Source organism: Trachemys scripta, chromosome 10, assembly GCF_013100865.1.
Source record: "Trachemys scripta elegans isolate TJP31775 chromosome 10, CAS_Tse_1.0, whole genome shotgun sequence".
In the NCBI taxonomy this organism is placed as follows: Eukaryota; Metazoa; Chordata; order Testudines; family Emydidae; genus Trachemys; species Trachemys scripta.
The window spans coordinates 46,077,510-46,100,076 of NC_048307.1; the positions used below are offsets into that span (position 1 = coordinate 46,077,510).

Genomic DNA, 22,567 nt, shown 5'->3' on the forward strand with positions numbered 1-22,567 from the left:
TGAAAAGGGGGGGGGGACTAGCTCCCCCAAACACTCACCCTCCTGTGTGGGAACCCCGGAGGATGACGGAGGGCTGCTCACAAGTACCCCAGAAAGGCTCTATGCTCAGTTAAGCAGAGCTGCGCAGCACAGGGGATTGGACAGCTCCGGGAAGCTGGTTTCTTAAAAAGATTAAACGCTGCAGAATGCGACTTGTGGCTGCTTTACGCTTCTTAATCTTGCAGCACATTCAGCCCCCGGGTTACATTTCCAAGACTCGGCTCCTCAATGGGGCCCGTGCGTTTAGCAGCGCCCAATCCGACTGGGCGAGAAACCGTCTGGGGCCAGACCGTGCTCAGGGCCGGCTGGCAGGGAATGGGGTGGATGGGATTTCGCCCCGTCTCAGGGCAGGGCAGGACTTGCTGTCCCTGTGCCCGGAGGGGGTCTGGGACCCCGGGAGTATGAAGAGAACTAACCCAACGGGGCCCCGGGAGCCCCACAGGGCGGTTCTACGTGGCGAGGAGGCAGATTCCCACCGCCCGGACCGGGACCGCCTCGCTGCGCGGAAAGGGGTATCCGGGGTATCCGGGAAGCAGAGCAGGCTCCTGGCGAGCCCCGGGGAACAGGCGCTGGGGCCCTGATCTGACTCCCCGTCTCCCTCTGGCCAGGACACAGCCAGCAACTGGGGTGCCCAGCACAGCCCTGCCCGGGGGCAGCTGGCGGAAGCAAAGGGGACAGAATGTGCAGGGGAGACCAGGTGCCCTCAAAGGGCCAGGGAAAGGAGGCTCCCGTCCCGAGGAGCCTCTGCCCTGAGTCCTGGCCTCGGCGAGGGAAATACAGAGCCAGCCACCCCACACGCGGCTCCCCTGGCAGGCTAGAGCCTGGGACTCAGCCCCTCCCCAGAGCAGAGACCCTCCATCAGCGCCCTGAGCCCTGCGCAAGGGACCGGGCTGGGAGGAAGAAGCGTCCCCGTGGCCAAGATTTAATTGGGGGTGGGGGCGCGCGCCGCCCAGAGCTCCCAGCCTCGGTGGGGTGGGGGCTGTGCCTGGCGCTCCGCATTCGGTTTGGGCACCTCCAAAGCGCAGAGCGACCCGCGCCGGGGATGGGGGCTGCGCAGCGGCTGTGCCAGGCTCCACCTGCCGTGGCCGGGCCAGCTCCAGGACGGCGGGCGGCTGGCGCAGCCCGGCTCTCCCCAGGGACGCCACCTGCCCGCAGCAGAACCCTCTGCTCCGCACAGCTGGGCTGCCAGCTGGACTGGCGCCGGCACAGCTCCCACGTGTGAACGGACCGGGGGCGCGGCGCCCTCTGGCGACGCCCTGCCGGCACTGCGCCGCTAGCTCCCGGCAGACCCCCCAGCAGGTGCGTCCCGCTGCACCTCCCGAACCCAGGTCCCGGCCCTAAGAGGGCAGCACACTGACCTAGACAGCGGGTGCGCCTTGTGTGCGGTACCGCGCAGCCCTCTCGTCTCGGTGCCTCCTGCCTGGCCGGCTCTTGGCAGACTGGGGCTGGGCGGCTCCCGCGCCAGGGAGGAAGCGCTGGGGGCGGGGCCCAGCTGCCTCATTTGCATAGACACCTGCCCCCGGAGTCTGGCGTGCACCCCGGGGTGGGGCGGGCACCCCGAGAGGGGAGCGGGCGGGCTATAAGAGAGCAGCCCGCGAGCTACTGCCAGCACTGCTGGACCCTGAGCGCTGCCCTGCCGGACAGGTAAGCGAGGGGCAGGCGCCCATCCTGGGCTGGGGCTCCAGGCAGCAGGGAGATGCTCTCCCGGCCAGGGCATTTCTGCCCGGAGCGGGCTGTAAGGGAGAAGCCAAACACCCCGAGCTTCTCGGGGTTGCCACAGTGTAGCCCGTGGGGACTGGCTGTGTCCCTGCGTGAAGATCCCTGGGGACATGACCCGCAGCCCCTTTGTCTGACCTCGTTCCCAGGGGACGCGTGGGTGCAAGGACCGTGAAGCCAAGTCCGGGCTGGCCCCCCCAGGCAGGGCATTGGCCATACCCGGAGAAGCCCTCGGCGGCCGGGTGGGATTTCATCACTTGCCTTTCCCGTCCGGGGCACCCCAGAGCCAGCTACACCCTCTTCTAGCCCCGACAGAAATTGCCAAGGGAGAATTTTCGTAGGACGCTTTTTGCAGGAGAGCTGGGAAACAAATCGGTCCGTGCCCGCGGCGGGATTCGGAGCGAAATGTTGGTTCCGAATCAGTTTTTTTTTCAACCCCCCCCCCCCCCAATGCCGGAGTTTGGTTTTCATTCCCCGCCCGGCTTGCTCCCCCTTGATTCCTTTTGCCGCTGAATGGGGTAGGATGAACCGTGCCAGCCAACTTTGCTTTCTTTTCTTTTCTCACTCTAACTTTTCAAAGCCCCTTCACCCTTTGAACACTGTCAGAGGCGCAGAGTTCACACGTTTCATTTTTAACACCTCTGCGATTTTCCCCCAGCCTTCTGAAAAATTTCAGGGGAGAAAAAGAGGAAAAACTAACCCCCCAGGTCTAGAAATCCTGGATCCAGCACCAGAGACGGGGGAACGCCGCCCCGGCTAGAATTTTGAAAGTTCAAAGAATTTTCCGCTTTCAAAAAGTGAACTTTCCATCCGGAATGAAGCCAGATGAAAATGGTTGTTTGGCTTTGAAATGTCTCATTGAGAAATAATAATTTAAAAAAAATAGAAACCAACATTTTCCTGTGGGGGAAAAAATATATATATATACACACATCTATAAAACCCCCTTTTTCATCAGGAAACATTTTCAGTTCAAATGTAGCGACTTATAACGGCCGAATAGTTTCAACAGGGGAAATCTCGGCAAGTGGGCAGGGGCTGATGGTTTTTGAACTGAGAAAATTACCTCGCATGATGGGGCTGGGGCCGGCGCGTTGGGTCCAGCGCAGATTCCTGCCCAGAGGAGGGCATTTCTGCGCGATCCAGAGAATGCCCGGCTGCCGTTCAATGATCAAAGTTTGACTCCGTCTGATCAGAGTATCGGGTTTTTCTCAGCATCTCAGAGCTACCTGAGCGGCTTTACCAGAACCCGATTCCTCAATTCACACTTACCCTGCGAGTTACCCACTGGAGTCCCTGCTTGCGAAGGCGAGTGGGTTCTAACTCAGGGCTTGTCTACACGGGGGAATTGACCGGAAAAGCTCTTGTGGAATCATTGCTCTGGAATAAATGTAATTTTATTCTCGAATAATTACTCCGCTTTGGAAATGCGTTAATTATTCTGGAATAAAGTGATTTCTCCTCCGGAAGAGAGGTTCTACATGGGAGCTATTGTGGCGTAGCTTATTCCACCGTAGCTATTGCGGTCAATTTCTCTGTGTAGACAAACCCTTAAACACACGGAGAGATCCCAATCTAGCGCATAGTAAATACGCTAAATTCCTTTTTATAAAGGTCAGAGGTCTTGTCGGGTGTTTATTCGACTGAGTTTAGGTTCCCGTGCTCTGCCCCTTCTAACCTCCACCTATTTTCAGTGAATTGGAATATTCGGAACCTTTCCCCTTTGGGGCTGAACTCTTCCGGGGTCTTCCCGGGGAAACGCAATGATTTTTGCTGGAAAGTTTGAGCAAAATCAGTTTAGCTATTTGTGAGAAAGAGGAGAGTGACAAACAGCCCGGACTATCATGAGATAGAAATACGCTTTTTAAATCTGTGTGTATTTTCTAAAGAAATCACACAACAATCTTAAGAGATAATCAAACTGGACAGAACAGACCCGGCTGCCATGAAAACTGATGGCAGATATGTATCTAAATCTCCTAGGCAGCTTTGGAAAATGCCAGCTAATACACCTGTGCTCCAGCCAATCTGGGGGGAGGGGGGGACTGTTTAGAGCTGGGAACTCCAAGCCAACTCCTGACTCTGCCAATTGCTCCCTCTTTGACCTCGGGCAACACCTGTCACCCCTTTGGCGCGCACACAGGATTCCTGCTCTGCCAGGCGGGAACGGGGGTTATTTGCTGCTGGTAGCGATGTCCAACCCACCAATTTTGAGACCCAGGGCCAGGAAACGGAGCGAATACAAAGCCAGCGTTATAGGTGGAGAGCCAATGCACAGCCCAGCCTGCGGCGGGTCTGAGCGCCTGCTCGCCCGGGAGATCGCTCGCTCCTTCGGGTGCAGTGCAAGGTGCACCGCAAAATACACATGCCCCGATTCCGGCTGCTGCAGCGCCAGGCAGGTCTCAGCTAGTCCCCGCGGAGCGGTGGCTGCCTTAGGGTCCGGGCTGTCCCGGGAAGCGGGAGGCTGAGCAGCGGGGAGCAGAGCGGCGCTCCGTGGGGACGTGACTCTCCCCGCACCGTCTGCTTCCACAAGCCCAGCCCGCCCCGAGAACGGGGCCGGCGCTCAGACTAGCGGAGCCTTTGTCCGGCGCGTTTCCTCTGGCCCCAGGTCGCGTTTCCTGGCGCCGCTCGGGAACTCAGCCCAGCTCAGTGCGGAGGAGCCAGGGCCGGGAGTCACCCCCGAGCCCCAGGACAGAGTTGCACAGATGGTCCTGGGGCCATCCCAGCCCTCGCCCCAGGCCCTCCCACAATGCCCGGAGCGAATCCCAGGCCCGAGGCGCTGCTTAGACACCCTGGCACCGGGCACGTCTAAGTCGCTCTGTCTCTCTCTCAGGTTTCCCGCCCTCTGCCCAGCCGTGCACAATGACTCTCTTCGATGGCGTCTACCCCTTCTACCCTCAGCCGAGGAAGGCCTACGCGTTCGATGTCAGCTCCATCATCGTCATCGCCGTCTTCCTATCGCTGGGGCTCAGCTTCCTGCTCATCCTGCCGGGGATCCGGGGCCGAGCGGTGAGTGTCCCCAGCCGGCCCCCAGCCGGTCCCAGAGAGCCCGAGAGCTCTGACCTGCCACACCTAACCCGTGCAGACACTGACACCCCCCAGAGCTCTGCCAGGGCACCCCAGCCCTGCCCCACAGCCCCCTGCTAGTCCTACACTATAGCCCTCCCCCCTGCTCTGCCAGGGCACCCCAGCCCTGCCCCACAGCCCTCTGCTAGTCCAGCACTATAGCCCTCCCCACTGCTCTGCCAGGGCACCCCAGCCCTGCCCTACAGCCCCCTGCTAGTCCAGCACTATAGCCCTCCCCCCTGCTCTGCCAGGGCACCCCAGCCCTGCCCCACAGCCCCCTGCTAGTCCAGCACTATAGCCCTGCCCCCTGCTCTTCCAGGGCACCCCAGCCCTGCCCCACAGCCCCCTGCTAGTCCAATCCTGGGCTTCCCCCACCGCTGCATTTGCCCCTCCCCTCTGATAGGCCGCACCTCCTGCTACTCAAGTCCTGGCCTCTCCCCCCTCACAGCAGTTTTGCTGTAAGTCCAATGATATTTCTATTACAGTAGAGCCTAGAAGCCCTGATCAGGATTGGTGCGAGGTGCTGCACCAACATGTGCAGAGCTTCTGTCCCTGTCCCAGAGAACTTAGTCTCATACTAGCTTTGCGCCTTTTAAGTGGTTTTGTTATATTCACTGACTCAGAGAACTGAGGACCTGTTGGGCCACTCCTTTCAGCTGACTCCCCCTCCCCCCATCTCTCTCCTCACAGAGGCTGTATTGGCTACTCCGGGTTATCCTGAGCCTTTTCATTGGGGCGGTGATTGTTGGTAAGTGATCCCTTGAACTAGCCAGTGACACCTGGGGCTGTAAGCAGGGGCACTTCCTGGTAGGGAGGCTTTGGGTGTGTGCACAGGAAGCATGAGCTAGTGGTTAGAGCACAGGAGATCTGAGTTCTATTCCCAGCTCTGACTCAATCGTCCTGTGTGACCTGGACAAGTCACTTAACCTGTCTGGGCCTCAGTTTCCCCATCTCTATAATGGGCTTGACAGTATTTTAATAAATACATGGCCATCTAGGAATGCTGTGACTGTCACTATTCTGCTCTCTGTGGCCACTCGGAGCCTCTCAGGGAATAGAAATCAAATCCCCCTGTGCCAAAGCACAGCCCCTTATGTGATCTACAGGAGAATGACTGTAAGCAGGAGGGAGGCCTCTGATGCACAGCTGAACAGTTCCCAGCCAGTAGAGGGCAGTGGTGCATGCACACATACATGCACACACTATCGTATTTGCCCCTCTCTCAGAGGTGCTGAGTGTGGCTGAATCCCTGTTTGTAAAGCACACTGGGACCCTTAGAAGGCAGCTGCTGGAGAGATGCTGAGTGTTGTTACAACTGGCAGCACCCAATAGCCCTAAGGATCGGTCCCTGCCATTTTTACAGGCTGCTCTCTGAGTCCAAGTGACACGGGAGCGCTCTGAGGAAATGCAGAAGACTGGCTCTCAGAGAAGGGGCAAGAGGCAGCGGGCACAGCCCCCACGCCCTTCTCGGGGAGTGAGTCCACCCTCCCTGAGGCACTTGAGAGCCGCCACATGCTGCTCTCAGCATAACGAGACGTCCAAGTGCTGCTTGAGCACACAAGAATAATGAATCGTTTTCAGAGCTGAAGCCAAGAATTTCTCTGTCTGGCACCACCCGGAAGCCCAGTTTGGATTCCATAGATAGATACTCTGTCTCTGTGACACACACCCCCACCCCCACCCCGCCCCAGCAAATACTGGCGGGGGGAGGGGGGTTCCTGAGTACTCAGGGATCATACCATTTTGCAAGCCCCCAGTCCTTTTGGACTGCAGTGTGCCTACAGCAAGATCTCAGAGTTTGCCCTTGGGGCATTTCCTCTGAATTCTCCCCCTGGGTGAAAGGAACAGGTCTGGGTTTGTGCCTCCCTAGCAGAAGCAGGAGGTTCAGCCCCTGAGCTTTGCATGGATCTCAGGCGGCTGCTGAAGGCCACCTGTTGCAGCTCTGGTTCCCCTATTCCCTGGCAGTGCAGTGTCATTGGAGCTGGGGTGCTGAGAACTCTAGGGTCTGTGCCAGCCCCACCACTGCCCCCTTCTAGGCCAGTTCTCCAGGGGTCTTAGGTTGCATGAACTTGACATGCCCCATGGGCTGGAGGGGGGACAATTTGATGCATCCCGTCTGCCCCACTCCTTCTTCACACATAGACTCCCAGACCTCCGAGCGTCTCCCCCTGGGGGGAGAAGGAGGAGGAGAGCATTCTGGCCCTATGGACTGAACCTGCCTGAGACAGGAAGGCTGTGCAGGCTCCATCTTTAGAGCTTTGAAAATCTGAAAGGTTCAAGGATGAATAAATGGTTTGTTTTAAAAGAGGGCAGCTCAGCAACCAAGGGGGGCAGCACAGGGCAGCTCAGCACCCTACGTCTGTGCTCTATCCACTAGGCCACACATCCACTGCTTTGCACCACTGCCAGTGACTGGCTTCCCAGGTCCTGCTGGAACATGCCCTAGTCAAGGTGACCCTTTGGATCCAAGATGTGAAGGCTCCTCTCTGCTTCAATTTGCCAGAGGGCCGGGCAATTCTGCCTGGAGGGATCCCGGACAGGGCTAGGTGTAAGCCTAAAGAGCTTATTTCAGTAGTGAGAAGCCAGTCAGGGCCTTTTGGAGCTTGGCTGGCCTCTGTCTTTGAACAGATGACTGCACAGAGTCCATGGGTTAGTTGAAATCCCTACAAACCCAGACTCTGCCCACAGTTGGTGATCATGAGGGCAGCAGTGCCTGGTGCCAGCCCCTGACTAATTCCACCCACGATTCCTCTCCCCTCCCAGCTGTGCAGTTCACCGGGGACTGGGAGACTGGCCAGGTGACAGCAAACACCTCCTACAAATCCTTCAGCCACACCATGGTGAACGCCGACGTTGGCCTGCACATCGGCTTGGGGGGAGTCAACGTCACGCTAGTAGGTGAGTGCAACGCTGGGATGCATCAGCCAGTGAGACGCGGCCCAGGTGCACAGCACGTGGGGATCTCTCCCCAACCCTGACTTTGGACATTGTAGCATGAGCTTTTGGCCCTCACTTTGTGGTAAGGCCACCAACTCCACTACCAGGCGCAGGGGCCCCGTACATCTCCTCTGGCTCCCAGTGCATGCTGGGTACCAGTCTGCTTGCTGGGCCACCTAGATCCATGGTGGGGGGCGGGGGGAACTGCCTGTAACATGCCTGTCTCTGGTTGGGGAGAGCACAGTTGCTCACCACCCAGTCAGTACTGTCTGACTTCTGGATTCTGGGCCACATCCATGACACACAACCCACCAGAACTGGTCAGCCTGGGAAGAGCTGGGAAGGGGAGACAATGGGGCTTTTCATCTTTCTGGGGTGACTACCCCAAGGCAGGCTGGCGGTATGAAGGGGCAGTAAGCTCAGCAATAGCCCTGCTCTTGAGGTAACTAACTGGCCCCTTGGTTACTGCTCGGCCCCCTGGATCCCCACACACTGCAGAATCTCTGTTCTGCCCCAAGGCTAATGAGAGGCTTCCCTTTCCTGCAGGGAACCCAGTGAATCAGATCAATGAAACCATCAACTACAACGAGCACTTTGCCTGGCGCTTTGGAGTAAACTACGACCAAATCTACAACGAGGGCCTGGCGAAGGGGCTGCCCAGCCCCATCCTGTATGTGGCAGAGAAGTTCAGCCAGCAGAGCCCCTGCGGCGTGTACAGCCAGTACAGAATCTCCGGCCACTACGCATCAGCAACTCTCTGGTGAGCCTCCTCCTTCTTCATAGGGAGCCAGATGGTCTTCCTGCCTGAAAGGAGCAGACTGTGCATCCTGGGTTTGGCCCGGGCCTGCTCCAAGTGAAATGGGTTTGCTAGCAAAGCCTGCTGTGCTGGGAGACTCCTCTGGAAAGCCAGACTGGACTCCCATTCCCTAGGAGCAGACATGGCCTGCAGCGGTGCCTGCCTCCCCCCATCCTCCACTGCGATGGGGTCTACACAAGTCAGCCCATTCACAATAACCATACAGCAGCCAAGTCAATCTGTAGCAGAAACCAGGCCCTGGGGGTCACAGGTGTAGGTCCAGGGGGGCTCAGCATTGCTGAGGATCAGGCAGGTGCTTAAATGTGGATGGAGGAGTCTGACTTTAGGCTCCTGTTTTTGAAAATCTTGGCCCCTGTTGCCTACATCCAGGAAGCATGAGTGGGTGGAGAGACTGCGGGTGAACTCCACTGGGGCTGGACAGATGGGCGAAACTGGAAATACGGTCCTTCCGATCTGACTTGGAACCTTCCTTTGACTTGGAGTTGAGGGTTGGAGCCCACCCCTCTGGGCACAGGGGGCTGAATTTGCTGCAGTCTGCCTCTTCCCTTAGCCTGCCCCTGGCATGGCTTTCAGCACCTCCTGGCCCTTTGCAGAACTACGGAGAAAAGCTGCCTGACTCCCTACAAAGGAACAGCCATGTCCCACATTAGGAGCCACATTCTGTCCACGGGTACCGCCTCTCTGTCTTGGCCCGTGGAATCTGGGAGGGGCATCCAGTACACTGTCCTGGCAGTGCCTGGGGGAAGCCCAGGAACAGCCTGGAGCTCCTAGACCACCCTGGAGGTGAGCGTTCAGGGAGCGAGGGGTTTACAAGGCCAGAGCTTGCCCAGCGGTAAGTTTGGGGCCAAGACAGTGGCCCGTTCCAGCGGCTGTGTGTGGGTCTCATCATTTTGTGGCCTTTCTGTTCCCACCAGGGTGGCATTTTGTGCTTGGCTCATTTCCAACATGCTGTTCTCCATGCCAGTCCTGGTCTACGGGGGCTACATGATCCTGGTCACTGGGGCCTTCATGATCTTCTCGCTGCTCTCCTTCTCCACGGTCAGGAACTCCCCCATGTGCGCCATCCAGTTCGGTCCAGCCTCCTTGCAGACTGTCTACGGGGCATCCTTCTGGCTCACACTTGCAACAAGTAGGCATCACACTTGCTTTGTGCGTGACATGGTTCCAGGAGAGACCAGGTGGCTGAGGAGGAGGCAGATTCGCCCAGTGCACCTGCTGCTTCTTGTCCAGTTCTAAGTCCCTCACAGCCAACCCGTGAGGGTCAGAGCCATCAGCTATGAACCTGGCCGTGTTGCTCCATGCTCTGCAACTCCCCCTGGGGCTGATGCAATGCGCGTGTTCCCACGGAGCACAGGAGCTGGTGTTTTTTCATTGGACGTTTGACTGTGATTGACATTTCTGAAAATGTTTTGATAGAAATTATTAGTTTTGGGTAAAAAGTTTTGGCATTTGGAAAAAAAATGGGATTTTTAAAAACTCGTTTTTTTAACTGAAAACAGTTTTTTAAAAAACTACTTTTTTTTGTTAAATTAAAAAAATCACAGGAAATTTAAAAATCAAAAGGAAAAAATATTAAAATTTTCCACAAAAAAACCCTGTCAGTCTCCAGACAGCTCTGCTGAGCAGGCTGTATCCGCAGCTGCTCTGAATCGCTAACACCCAGCCAGCCTGGTCTCCGGTGCTGTTTGGAGAAACAGGCTTCATGCTCAACAAAACGTACCAGTTCCTTTGCACAGTGAAAAGCATCGCTCCTGGCAGTGGAGCGGAGTGGGCTGGCAGGCCACTGTGGGACTTTTTCAGTAGATTGTGGGTTTTGTATGCGCTTAATAGCCGGAGTGGTAAGAATTCCCACAGTCTATGTATGTTCCCAAAACGTCCAGCTGATGGCACTGTAGGATGTGGCATGGGATTTGAAAGCAGGGCAGAGCACAGCAGCCCATGGTGCCGTCACTGCAATGAGAGGCGGAAGGTGATGTGATAGTTCCCCATTTGGAGGCCGTTCCCACTTGCCTGTCAGAATACACACAGGGGGCATCAGCTGGGTGGAAGCTGGGATGTGTCCCAGGCTGGTAGCTGGGTGCAATCTGTCGCCCTGCGGAAGGGACATGCTGCTCCCAAGGGGCCCTTCTTGTGTGGAGGGTGCACAGTAGGGGAGTTTGCTGAGTGTGTGTGCGTTGCTTGTGTCTTCCAGGCTTGCTTTGTTTCCTGATTGGGGTGGTAGTGGTTGCGCTGCACCATCTCCGACCTAAGGCACTGAAAGCCTTCTTTGATCTGAGCGAGGACGAAGAGGAAGGGGATGCGATGCTGGGGGAAGCATATGGCAACCCCCACTTCCGGGCAAGCAAAAAGAATCCTTATGACAACTTTGCACTGACCATTGAGGCGGTCTAGAGGAAGCTCCTCCTCCCTCCCTAGTTGGACCCTAAGCACGAGGAAGCAGAGCACTAAGGAGTCCAGATCCTTCTCCAGCTCTTCACCGAGATCGAACTCACACGTCCTGCTGGCACCTGAGAGATCAGCAAGCGCCTTGCCACGCTCTGCTGGGCTGAGAACCCTCCAAGTTCGTCTCCTCTCCAGCGATCTCCAGAGAAAGGGAAGACGCTGCCTCGGAGTTGCGCTGCATAGTCGCTCTGCTCAAATGGGTTCCCAGGGGCCGTTTCCGCTTGCACTTCCACACCCTTTCTGGAGTCAAGTCAAAACTCTCCCTTTTCCCACTGGACTCACATCCAGCTACAGATGTTGAACCCACGAGTAGGGGGAATGGAATCTTGCATGGAGGGGCTGTGACACCCACATATAATAAGTATGTGAGAGACACTCGGATCCTGCAGGCAGGACTGAAGTGCTACTGGCATCCAGTATTCTACGTAACAGACTGAAAAGGCCAAACCTAATATGAAGAATATTGAAGCTTTTTAGTATGTTCAATGAGCAGCTCTGGGCGGGGGGGAGGAGGGGAGATCGCAAAGAACAATAATCAAGTCATGCAATGACGATCCCTAATGAGCTGCCTCCTGGTGCAGTCCCGCTGGTCAGCACTATAACTCTCTCTGTTAGGGAGGGCAGCTGGAATATTGGCACAACAAGACAGCAGGGGAGCATTGCACTAAAGCACTGCCAGCAACCAGGTTAGGTACAGCAAGGGGGTAGAAGTACCTTCATGGGGAGCAAACGTTGCCAAGTAAAGGGCTCTAATCTAGCAGCAAAAGGCAGCACAAGAACCAATGGCCAGAGGTTAAAGCCAGCCAAATTCAAAGTGGAGAGAAGGCCCCAGTTGTTAACAGTGAGGGAGCATAACGACTGGCACAAACTCCCAAGGCAGGGGTGGATTCTCCATCTCTGGAAGTTTTCAAGTTCCAGCTGGCACCTTTCTGGGCCTCACAGCCTTTAGGGCCAGAAGGGACCATCACAGCCTCCTGCGTGTTACAGACCACAGAACCTCCCCCACCCACTCTGGCAAAAGGCCCATAACACAAGTTATGGGGCTCAATACAGGGGCAACGGGGGTGAAGTTCTCTGGCCCATGCCATATAGGAGGGTTACATTCGATGATTGAATGGTCCATTCTGGCCTTAAAAACTGTGTATCCTTGCCTGCTTCAGCAGCCACATGGGGCAGGCGCTGTATGCTGCCTGTAGCTAATAGCACAGCCATGGGCCTAATCCACTTGCTGGAACAAGGGCTTAGGGAGGTTTCACTTTAAAAAGAGATGCATTGGGTGGGTACAAAGCTGAATGACTCCTAAAGCCATGGATTCAGTCCCACGTACCAGTCACACCCCAGGTCCCACGGCTTCGCTGGCACCTGAGCCAGCAAGTCCTCTGTCTTAGGCCAGCCCACGCTCATGTTCCTCCTGTAGCTCTCAAACCCTAGGGGCCACACCTGGGGCCTCGCCCCTTGGAGATCTAGCTCCCTGTTCCCCCTGGGGAGGCAGCACTTGGGTTCACCATCACCTACTGCTTCCAGAGACCCTGCTGTCACCTCCCTGGTGCTGTGAGTCACCATCCTGGGGCCAGCTCTCTGAGTTCTCTGTAAATCTCCCTGTGGTCAGCCAAGCCCATGGCAAGTGGTTCTATGAATGTGCTGGGGCAAAGGTTTTGTGGGGTAAGTGCCCACAGGCAGGCGAGCTCCACAAAGGAGACACTAAGGCTGAGCGTGGGGCCCACAGGCAGGTGGTCACATGGCAGCACCTGACTGTCTGACAGTGGGCAGGCGGTGGGCGACCAGGCCCTAGCTCTGCGTGTCTGTTGGGCAGGAATGCAGGTGTGGGGAATGGGACTGCGCAGACAGCCATGCCATTGTGGGGGCTGGCTTCCTAAGAGAATCTTCCCACAGGGCCCAATTCTGTGAGGTGCTGAGCGGCTCTCCAGCTGGAGGCACACGCGCCAGTCCTGGGGCTGCACAAAAGGAAAGCAGCGTGTTTGAAGTGGCCTGGCTCCCTTTGCTAAACCTGGGCCTGACCTCAAGTGAGCTATGACCCAGCGCGCAGAGCCAGCGCTGCGGTGTGCAGCCGCTCAGGGGATTGGGCGACTCTCTGTACTAAGTTGGTCCTGAGAGCAGGCGTCACCTCACACTGAGACTCCATCATCTCGTGGCTGGCTCCCCTTGGCTGGGCTGACCTCTATTTATCCGACATCCCCTGCTGCACTTCAACATCTGTGCACATGTGATTTGTGATATGTCCGGGTGAGTTTTGGAGTTTGTGTATTTATGCTAAGAATACCATAATAAAAACAAGAGAAGTGTAGCAACGTGCAGGCTCCTGACCTTTTCTGATTGGCTGGGCCAGCTCCCAGGGGCAATTCACACAGTGGGATCTGAGCCTCCGAGCAACTCCAGCCATGCCCCAGGGCTGATCACTTCTGTGAGGGGCTGCGCTCTCCTGTCTTTTCCACTCCCTCAATAGCACCTCAAAGCAGCCTCCCAGCAAGTGTCAAATGACACATTTTGAAGCAAGGGTGAGATGGGATTTTCTAAAGCACTTAAGTGAGTTAGGAGCACAAGTCACACTGAATGTCAACCTAGGGGCTGCTCTAATTGCACCAGGGTCTGAGAAGGCCCTCAGCAGACCCAGAATTCAGAGGCTGCAAGGTGGTAGAAAGCCTGAGGAGAACAGAATCTAGTCCCCAGTCTCTGAGGCCCAAATCAAAGGTATTTAGGCTCCCCACTTCCACTGAAATCACTGGGAACTAGGCACGTAAATGCCTTGGAGGATCTGGACCCAAGTCATGAGCCCACTATGCCTCTACTTCTTGTCACTTAAACTCAGCTTTCCTATCTGCAAACTAGGTATCTTCCTACCTGAGGCTGTGGGCATCTGACACCTGGCACATTCAGAGGACATTGCTTATGGCAAAAATCTTTATTGGGCAGGGGACCTGCAGCTCAGGGATTACATGATGAGTCAAGACAGTTTCACAGTTCCTGGTATCAAAGGCTGTGAACAGACATGGTGACATCATGATTGACACCTCTCCAGCAGCCATAGCTAGGAGCGGATCATTTACCAACGATGATATCACATTCTCCACACTGTAATGCCCTGAGATCTGTGTTATCAACTCAGAGCTGATAGGTGCTGCCTGATTCACTGACAGACGCTTCCTTTTAGCAGGGATTGTGCTGTATGCTTCCTTGTAGAGGTTGGACACAGAGGCCAAGATCCACAACTGTTCCAGGAATAACGCTGGATTTGTTTAAGAAAGGGTGGCAGCTGTCCTGAGATTTGTGTTATCTACCCAGAGCTGATAGGCGCTTCCTGATTCACTGACAGCCGTTTCTTTTTAGCTGGGATTGTGCTGTATGCTTCCTTGTAGAGGTCGGACACAGAGGCCAAGATACATAACTGTTCCGGGAATAACGCTGGATTTGTTTAAGAAAGGGTGGCAGCTGTCCTGAGATTTGTGTTATCCACTCAGAGCTAATAGGTGCTGCCTGATTCACTGCCAGCCGCTTGCTTTTAGCTGGGATTGTGCAGTATGCTTCCTTGTAGAGGTCGGACACAGAGTCCAAGAACCATACACTACGACCGTTCCAGGAATGATGCTGGATTTGTTTATGCAAACATGGCAGCAACAACACTGAAGCTGAATGGTGACTGTGGGGAGCTAACAGCTAACATGCAGAAAAGTGTGTGGAGGTTCATGGGCTGTTAAGTTACAGCCCAACATCTTAAAAAAAAGCTCATTACATGAGTGAGATGGTAATAGATCCAGCAGCTGATACTGTCTATACTTAAGAACATGTCTGAGATGGCAGCATGACTCTGGCAGTGATTAGCAGATGGTATCCTCTATGGAAATGCCAGTTACTGCTGGAGTGCCCACATATGCCCGCACACATGGGCTGAGCCAGGAGCTCCCTTGCCCTGTTGTGAGGAAGAGAGGTGCTGTACAGCACTATATGCGGAGAAGCAGAGAGCTCTGTATTAAGGCTGGCTAATGCTTTCCAATATAAAAATTCTTGGGATGGTTTCTTTCAAGAGCACTTGCACGCCCCTGAGCTGTAGCAGGACTTGAGCTTTGGCCAAGGAATGGTCCTGGGGGTCAAGGAGATTGTAACGATGCTGGTTCTGGCGGGACCCAACTGAGAGTGCCAATTCAGGACAAATTGCTTAAACAGGGCAGTTACAGCCCAAGGCTGGGGGTTTTCCACCTCTAAGGCAAACCAAACCAGCCAGACAAAGAGGACTTTGGTCTCACCCCACTGGCTAACCACAAGTCACACAAGCGATTCCCTTAGACACTCCAGTTTCCCAGTATCACCACCAGTATCTCTCGTTATGGGGATGAATGGTTATGAAAACCAATACCCCATTAAAAGAAAAAAGGTTCTCCCGATCCCAAAGGACCAAGCCCCAGACCCAAGTCAATATACAAATCAGATCTTACCCCCAAATCACGCTGTTGCCAATCCTTTAGAATCTAAAATCTAAAGGTTTATTTGTAAAAGGAAAAAGATATAGATGAGAGTTAGAATCGGTTAAATGGAATCAATTACATAAAGTAATGGCAAAGTTCTTGGTTCAGGCTTGTAGCAGTGATAGAATAAACTGCAGGTTCAGATCAGTCTCTGGAATACATCCCAGAGACTTGATTTGGGTCATCAGTCCTTTGTGTAGAGCTTCTGTTTGTAGCAAAGTCCCTCCAGAGGTAAGAAGCAGGATTGAAGACCAGCTGGAAATAAGGCATCAGCCTTTTATAGTCTTTTCCAGGTGTAAGAACACCTCTTTGTTCTTACTGTGGAAAATTACAGCAAAATGGAGTCACATGGGCCAGTCCCTGCATACTTTGCTGAGTTACAAGGCGTATTTGCCTTCTCTCAATGGGTCAATTGTATAGCTAATGGTCCTTAATGGGCCATCAGGCAGGCTAGGCAGAGCTAACACCAACTTGTCTGGGATGTTTCCCAGAAGCATAGCATAAGTTTGAAATACAGACAGTATAGAGCCAATATTCATAACTTTAACTACAAGACTGATACACACATATAGACAGCATAATCATAACTAGCAAACCATAACCTTGTCTTAGTCACCTAATTTGACCCCCTTTATACAAGATTTGGTGCCACTACAAGACTTTGGTTGCAACCATGTTCTATATGGTCCCAGATTATGTCAATAACGTCACAGAGGTGCCTTTTCCTGGCCTAATCCACCCCGCTCTGAGTTATACACTGTTGAGACACCATCTCCCATCTATGGGTCACTTGGTTTCAGCAGTGTGCCCCAGAGCCTCAACATTCTCCAGCCCTGGGCATGCACCAGCCTGGTGTCTCACTTCAGCCTGGCACACAGACCTCAGTCACCAGCCAGACTCCTTTGGCTTTCCCCTGTGGGCTAGGGAAGGGGCACTGTGCTGGGACCCAGGAGCCCAGGAGCTCTAGACTGTGTCATTCTACAGACCGGAGCTAAGAATTCTGTATCCTTCACTGTTTTTATTATTAAGCTGAGATTAGAACCCATCGTACTATAGCAGGAGGCCCAGTGCCGTCCATTAGCCACCGTGCTTTCAGCACTTATCTTTCCCCTTGGCTATGTTGACTGTAAAACAGGGCCACTCAGGCCTAGGTAACCCAGTGTGTTGCTGGCCTCTGTTAACAGCTCATTCACATTCCCCAGCTTTCCGCCACGGCCCCCTGGCAAGGTTAGTTCTGTGGCTCGTGTGGGAGCAGCCTGTACTGACCACTCAGGGCTCAAAGCCTGATGATGCTAGGTCATGAACTGACTGGTGCAGGTGCACATAACTGGAAGTGACTTTTGCCTTTTTCACCCCTAGGAAATGGCATTAAAAAACCATAACTGAGGTTGCAGAATCAAGCACCTGACAGTTGGAAAATGCCAATTTTAACCTTGCTTCTGCAGCCTTAATTCAGCCCCCTTGTGCCTCTGCTTCCCCCACCCAGTCTTTAATCACATGACCACATGCTCTAACCCTGCCTCACTCAGCTAGAAGAGTCTGACGTGACTGGGCAGAGGTCGGGTGGGTTGGTTGGGTGCACACCGGCCTATGGTGGGTGCACTTTGCTGCTGTTCAGCAAACTAATAATGTTTACATGGAATAATAGTTCCCCATAAACCTGGGCTTCAGACCTGTGGCCTAGCATAGGTCACGTACTCCCTCTGCCCAAGTGCCCATCTTTGGGGGGGAATTTGGGATCTAATCTCAGGTCCATCGCTGTAAGGAGGGACAGGCAGCAGGTCCGAGCAGGCAGCAGCTGCCCCTCATCACAGAAACGCTGGGAGTCACGTAAGCCACCACCAAAGCCGGGGAAAGCAGAGGACACCACTCCGTTTGGGATGATGGACAAACGTCTGCACCCCTTGTCAGCAGGTGCTAAGCTGAGAGAGCAGGGCAGCAGAATGCATACTAGTGCCGTATGACTTGCAGCACTCATCGAAGAGCTGCAGAGCCACAAGGGGTGTTGTGTTGGGGGAGCAGGGTGGGACGATAGGGTCTCCAATGCACTAGTACCGTGCCCCAGCACAGCATCCTGAGACAGCCCCAGCCCCTCCCCTGGCTACTAGGTGAGGAGCTGGGTAGCTTTCTCTCTTCCTTTCTTTCCATCCTCTCCTGGCCGCGGGCAGGGAAACAGAGCCCTGTGCACTCCCTACAGTGGGGAAGAGTCGCTCCTACACCTCTTGCTGGGGGACCCCCACCTACTGGTCAGAGGGGCCCAACTTTTCTGTATCTTTCCCTCCTGGGATGGGGGGATCACAGGCAATGCCACAGCGAGTCCAAGCCAGGCTCCATCCAGTCCTGTGCCCAACAGCAGGCCTCCCAGGAGGGTTCAAGAATCCCCATACTGGACAACGACACACTAAGCCAGCCACAGCTGGAGCCTGCTCCTGAGCATAGGATGTCAGGGCTCAGCTTTTGCCCTGAAGGACAGGGTTTAGATACCTTCTGAACAATCACCTGTGGAACTGTGCATGGAATTCTTCTGATTCCTAGAAATGTCTAATCCTTTTGGGGGATCCTCCTATGTCCTTGGATCAACAATGTCTTGTGGCAGTGAGTTCCCCAGGTGAACTATGGGTGGTGTAAAAAAGTATTTTCCTTCATCCTTTTTATTTCAATGACTGTTCATACATACATCCACCTCCACCACACACACATCCATAACCCTCTCTATGTATCTGGTTCAAATTATTTTTATTAATTTTTTTAATAACACTTTTCACTGGAAAAAAAAACATTTTTATTTAAATGTTTCATTTGTCAAAGAAATTTCAAAACAAACCATTTTGCCAAGATTGGGCCCGTGTTAGGAGAGCCGTGAAAAAGTCAAAGTGCTTGAAACGACGGGAAACTAGAAGGGGGTTGGTGCTGTTCTGCTCGGAGGGCCTGATTCTCATTGACACTAATGCCATGCCTACACGTATGGCACTGCAGCAGCCCAATACAGCCACGCCACTGCAGCATGTCTGGTGAAGATGCTCTATGCCGACGGGAGAGCTCTCCTGTCGCCATAAAAACAACCCACCTCCGCAAGTGGCAGAAGTGACATCAGCGGGAAGACGCTTTCCAGCCGACACAGCAATGTGCACATGAGCACTTATGTCGGTGTAATTACGTCGCCCAGCGGAAGGTGGTTTATTCACACCTCTGAAGCGACATAAGTTATGCCAACATAGGCGGTAGTGCAGACATAGGCTACACAGGAAAGCTGCACCTCATTAAAGCAGTGTTAACCGCTCCATGGACACCCTTATTCTGGTTTAAGAGGGGCTTGTTTCTGTCCAGTTTAATTGATTCCTAGGGCTTGTCTACATGGCAAGTTACTGTGAGGCAAGCTGGGGTTTGAATCTGCAGTGTGCCAACTTGCTGCGCAGTATCAGCCCCTGGGGGACATTCAGTGCACAGTAGCAGTGTCCACCGGGGATGTGTGGACACCACAGGCTGGTGTGCTGTAGATTTGGACTCTGTCTCGCAATGCAGAAACTCGCAATGGAGAGAAGTCCCTAACTAAAATTAAGCTACAGCAAAGTCTGGTTTAAAACTGAGATCACAGTGTCCACAAAGACTTTGGCACTGTAGTGGCATGGCACCCACCTCTCGCGAGTGCCGCCTTCTGGACGGGTGTGTCTGCGTCCCTTGGTTTTGCCCTCTTAGTCCATTCTGGCCCCAGCTCTCCAGCCGGGCCTCTTAACAGTTCATATCCCTTTGTGGGGGCTTATCTCTGTCCAACTGTAGGCCACTTCCCCAGGGGCCTATGGGGGGGACCCAGGCCCACCCCCTATTCCAGGTCCCAGCCCAGGAACCCTAAGAATAGCAGCCACATGCCACTATGTCCCTTTAGCTACACTGCTTTCAGGTCTCCTGGCCATTTCCCCCAGCAGGGCCAGATTAACCTTTTGTGGGCCTCGACACCAAATATATTTGTGGCCCCTATGTAGTCACTGTGGGCTCCGAGTGTGGGCGTGGTGTGGCAGTGCCATTGGTGCCATACTATGCCCGGTACTGAATCTCAGAGACATTTTTCATTTTGATCACACACCTCTACATGACCATATGCATTGCCATACCCAGCTCCCTCAGCCCCCAGTTTCTCATTGAGCTGGACACCCATGTGGGTTTACCAGTGTCCACAGTGAGCAGAACTTTCATAGTGATCAGGGGAAACGCCCCACAGATTTATCTCCTTCCTCATTCAGACCTTCTATAGCCATGTCTCCAGTACCACCCTGTCACCAGTCACTGTATGTGGTTCTGGTCTCAGTTCAAAGTTCCACAGCCAGCAAATACCTGATCAATTCTGACAAATCCCTCCCTCAGCACCCATCCTGCTATTTGAGCAAGCCACTTGCAAACACCATTTCCCCAAAGTGAGGACTTAGCCCTTGGGAATCTGAAGACACCAGCCTTTCTCCCTCTGTTCCCATCTACATGCTAGTCTACTTGCCCGGGAAACTGAACAAAGGCTGTGGGAGGACAACAGAGGGTCCTGTGGCACCTTTGAGACTAACAGAAGTATTGGGAGCATAAGCTTTCGTGGGTAAGAACCTCACTTCTTCAGATGCAAGACCTGTGGGAGGGGTCACTGGGGAGAGTTTTCAGAGCTGGCTGGTGGAATGGCTGGGAGGCAGACTGGGTTCTGACCCCCCCCAAGGGGCTGTAGTGCCCTGGGACCCCAAGATGCACCTAATTGGGGGGGATCCTGTTGTCTGTGCCTGCAAGACCTGTCTTGGACTGTGTTCCTGTCGTCTAAATAAACCTTCTGCTTTACTGGCTGCCTGAGAGTCACGGTGAATCGCAGGAAGCCGGGGGTGCAGGGCCTTGTGTCCCCCCGCACTCCGTGACAACTGGTGGTAGCGGTGGGATCTATTGCACCCCGTGGACGGCGCTTCCTGCAGTAAGTGACTGGGGAGCAGTAAAACGAAGGGGGATTGAGGGGACCAGGTGGGCTGAAGAGTCAGAGAGAGATGGTTTCAGGTGGCGATTAACTCCTGGGAGTGTGTGACCAGAGAGAAGGACTTTTGCAGTGACAGGGTTCCCCAGGGGATCGCAGCGAGCGGTCCCAGGGGCGGAGGAGTCTGCAGCTCGACCCTGGCAGAGAGGTGGTGACCTGAAGAAGGGCTGGCACACTAGGGGTCTCCCTGGAACGGTGGAAAGCTGAGAGCACAGGCCGGCGAGTGGCCAGCAGGAGGATGTATGCTAAACGCCTTAAGAATGACCTGGTGGAGCTGTGCAGGCAGAGGGGGCTGCGCATTGGGAGGTCCACCAAAGAACAGCTAATTGCCCAACTGGAGGAGAGGGATCGCTTGGATGAACCGAGCCCTGTCCCTAAGGGAAGCCGCACGGCGGATGCAGCGTGGGCCCCGGGACCCAACCTGGCTGGGAGGGAGCAGACTGCTGCCGAGGACATCCCGAGACCCTGCCTACCTATGCCTAGGGGAGGGGTTGGGGGAAGCGCAGTGAATACTGAGGGCACCCTGACTCCGGCGGCCAGCAGGGAATCGTCCCGGCAGAGCTCCCCGTCCCTGGAACGGATGCGGCTGAAATGTGAATGGGAGATGAGATGGGAAGAGCTCGAGTTAAGGAAACAAGAACTGAAGCAGGAGCGGGAAGAGAAGGAGAAACAACGTCAGCATGAGCGGGACCAATGTCAGTATGAGCTGGAACTGGCCAGGCTGAGGAGCAGTGGGGCCCCGGCTGCGGTGAGCGAGGGGGGACCCAAGACTGCAAAGAGCTTTGATAAGTGCTTCCTGGCCCAGCGTAAGGAGGGGGAGGACATGGATACCTTCCTGATGGCCTTTGAGAATACCTGCGAGCTGCTCCAGATTGACCCTGCAGACAGGCTCCAGTTTGTCATCCCCTCACTGGATTCCACAGCCAGGGAGGTGTACAGCCGACTGAAAGGGGCAGAGACAGGGGACTACGAACTGTTCAAAAAGGCCCTGCTCCGCGAGTTTGGGCTGACCCCTGAGATGTACCGGAAAAGGTTCCGGAGTCAGTGTAAAACCCGTGAGGTCACATACCTACAACTAGCCAACCGGGCGCAGGGGTATGCCTGCAAGTGGACAGCTGGGGCCCAAACTAAAGAAGACCTGCTTGACCTATTTGTACTGGAGCACGTGTATGAGCAGTGCCCATCCGACCTGAGGCGATGGTTGATGGACCAAAAGCCAGAGAACCCGCAGCATGCAGGCCAGCTGGCCGACGAATTTGTGAACAGTCAGGCAGGGGATAACAGGGAGGCGTCCCAAAGGAACAGTCCCACCACAATGCAGAGAGAGGGTCACCATGGGACGTCCCAGCGGGGAAATATGGAGAATGCCCACAAAAGGGGAACATCCAGCGTCAGGTCCATCCGACCCGCTCGAGGGGACCCATGGGACATGGGCTGCTATCACTGTGGCCAGAGAGGCCACATACGGGCCCAGTGCCTCAGGCTCAGGGACAAACTGAGCGGACCCAACCCACAGAGGGTTGACTGGATAAAGACCCAGCCGGACGAGGGGCAGCATTCCCAGGCAAGGGCGGCTGGCAGCGTACCACCTGCTAAGGAGGGAGGAGAGCTCCAGGCCAGCTCCTCTGGGGGGCTGGATGCTTCAGATCCAGGGTTTTTGGTTTACAGGGTAGGTGCGGGGCGGTCCCTGCGGAGCGAGTACCTTGTTCCCCTGGAGGTGGATGGGAGGAAGGTCAATGGATGCTGGGATACGGGCGCAGAGATGACACTGGCCCGGCCCGAGGTGGTGGCCCCCGATTGGGTGGTGTCCAACCTCTACCTGACCCTGACAGGGGTGGGCGGGACCCCAGTCAAAGTGCCCATGGCGAGGGTACACCTGAAGTGGGGGACCCAAGGACGTGGGGGTACTCCTGTATTTGCCCACTGAGGTGTTGATGGGGGGGACCTGGAGGACTGGCCAAGCAACCCCCAGGGTGCCCTGGTGGTGACCCGTAGCCAGAGCCAGTGAGGGGAACTGCGCCCTGACCTTGGGGAGGGTGCCTTGCCCGAGGAGCAGGACCCTAATCTGGTGGGGAGGGA

At 54.9% G+C, this 22,567-nt stretch overlaps 2 protein-coding genes across 2 annotated transcripts in view; one reads left to right on the forward strand and one right to left on the reverse strand.

The window, feature by feature from the left end:
• Positions 1 to 1,464, reverse strand: part of DUOX2 (dual oxidase 2) — a 43,586-nt gene extending 42,122 nt beyond the window's left edge. Inside the window, exon 1 of the mRNA XM_034784607.1 lies at positions 1,398 to 1,464. The gene's annotated coding sequence lies outside the window, so the exon portion shown is untranslated. The remainder of the gene's footprint in view (positions 1 to 1,397) is intronic.
• Positions 1,465 to 4,443: 2,979 nt separating this feature from the next.
• DUOXA2 (dual oxidase maturation factor 2) lies at positions 4,444 to 13,384 on the forward strand. Its single transcript, XM_034784944.1, has 6 exons — positions 4,444 to 4,764; positions 5,512 to 5,569; positions 7,585 to 7,719; positions 8,305 to 8,518; positions 9,490 to 9,704; positions 10,767 to 13,384. The coding sequence occupies exons 1-6, from the start codon at positions 4,618 to 4,620 to the stop codon at positions 10,964 to 10,966; spliced, it is 969 nt and encodes a 322-aa protein (XP_034640835.1). The 5' UTR covers positions 4,444 to 4,617; the 3' UTR covers positions 10,967 to 13,384.
• Positions 13,385 to 22,567: the final 9,183 nt, after the last annotated feature.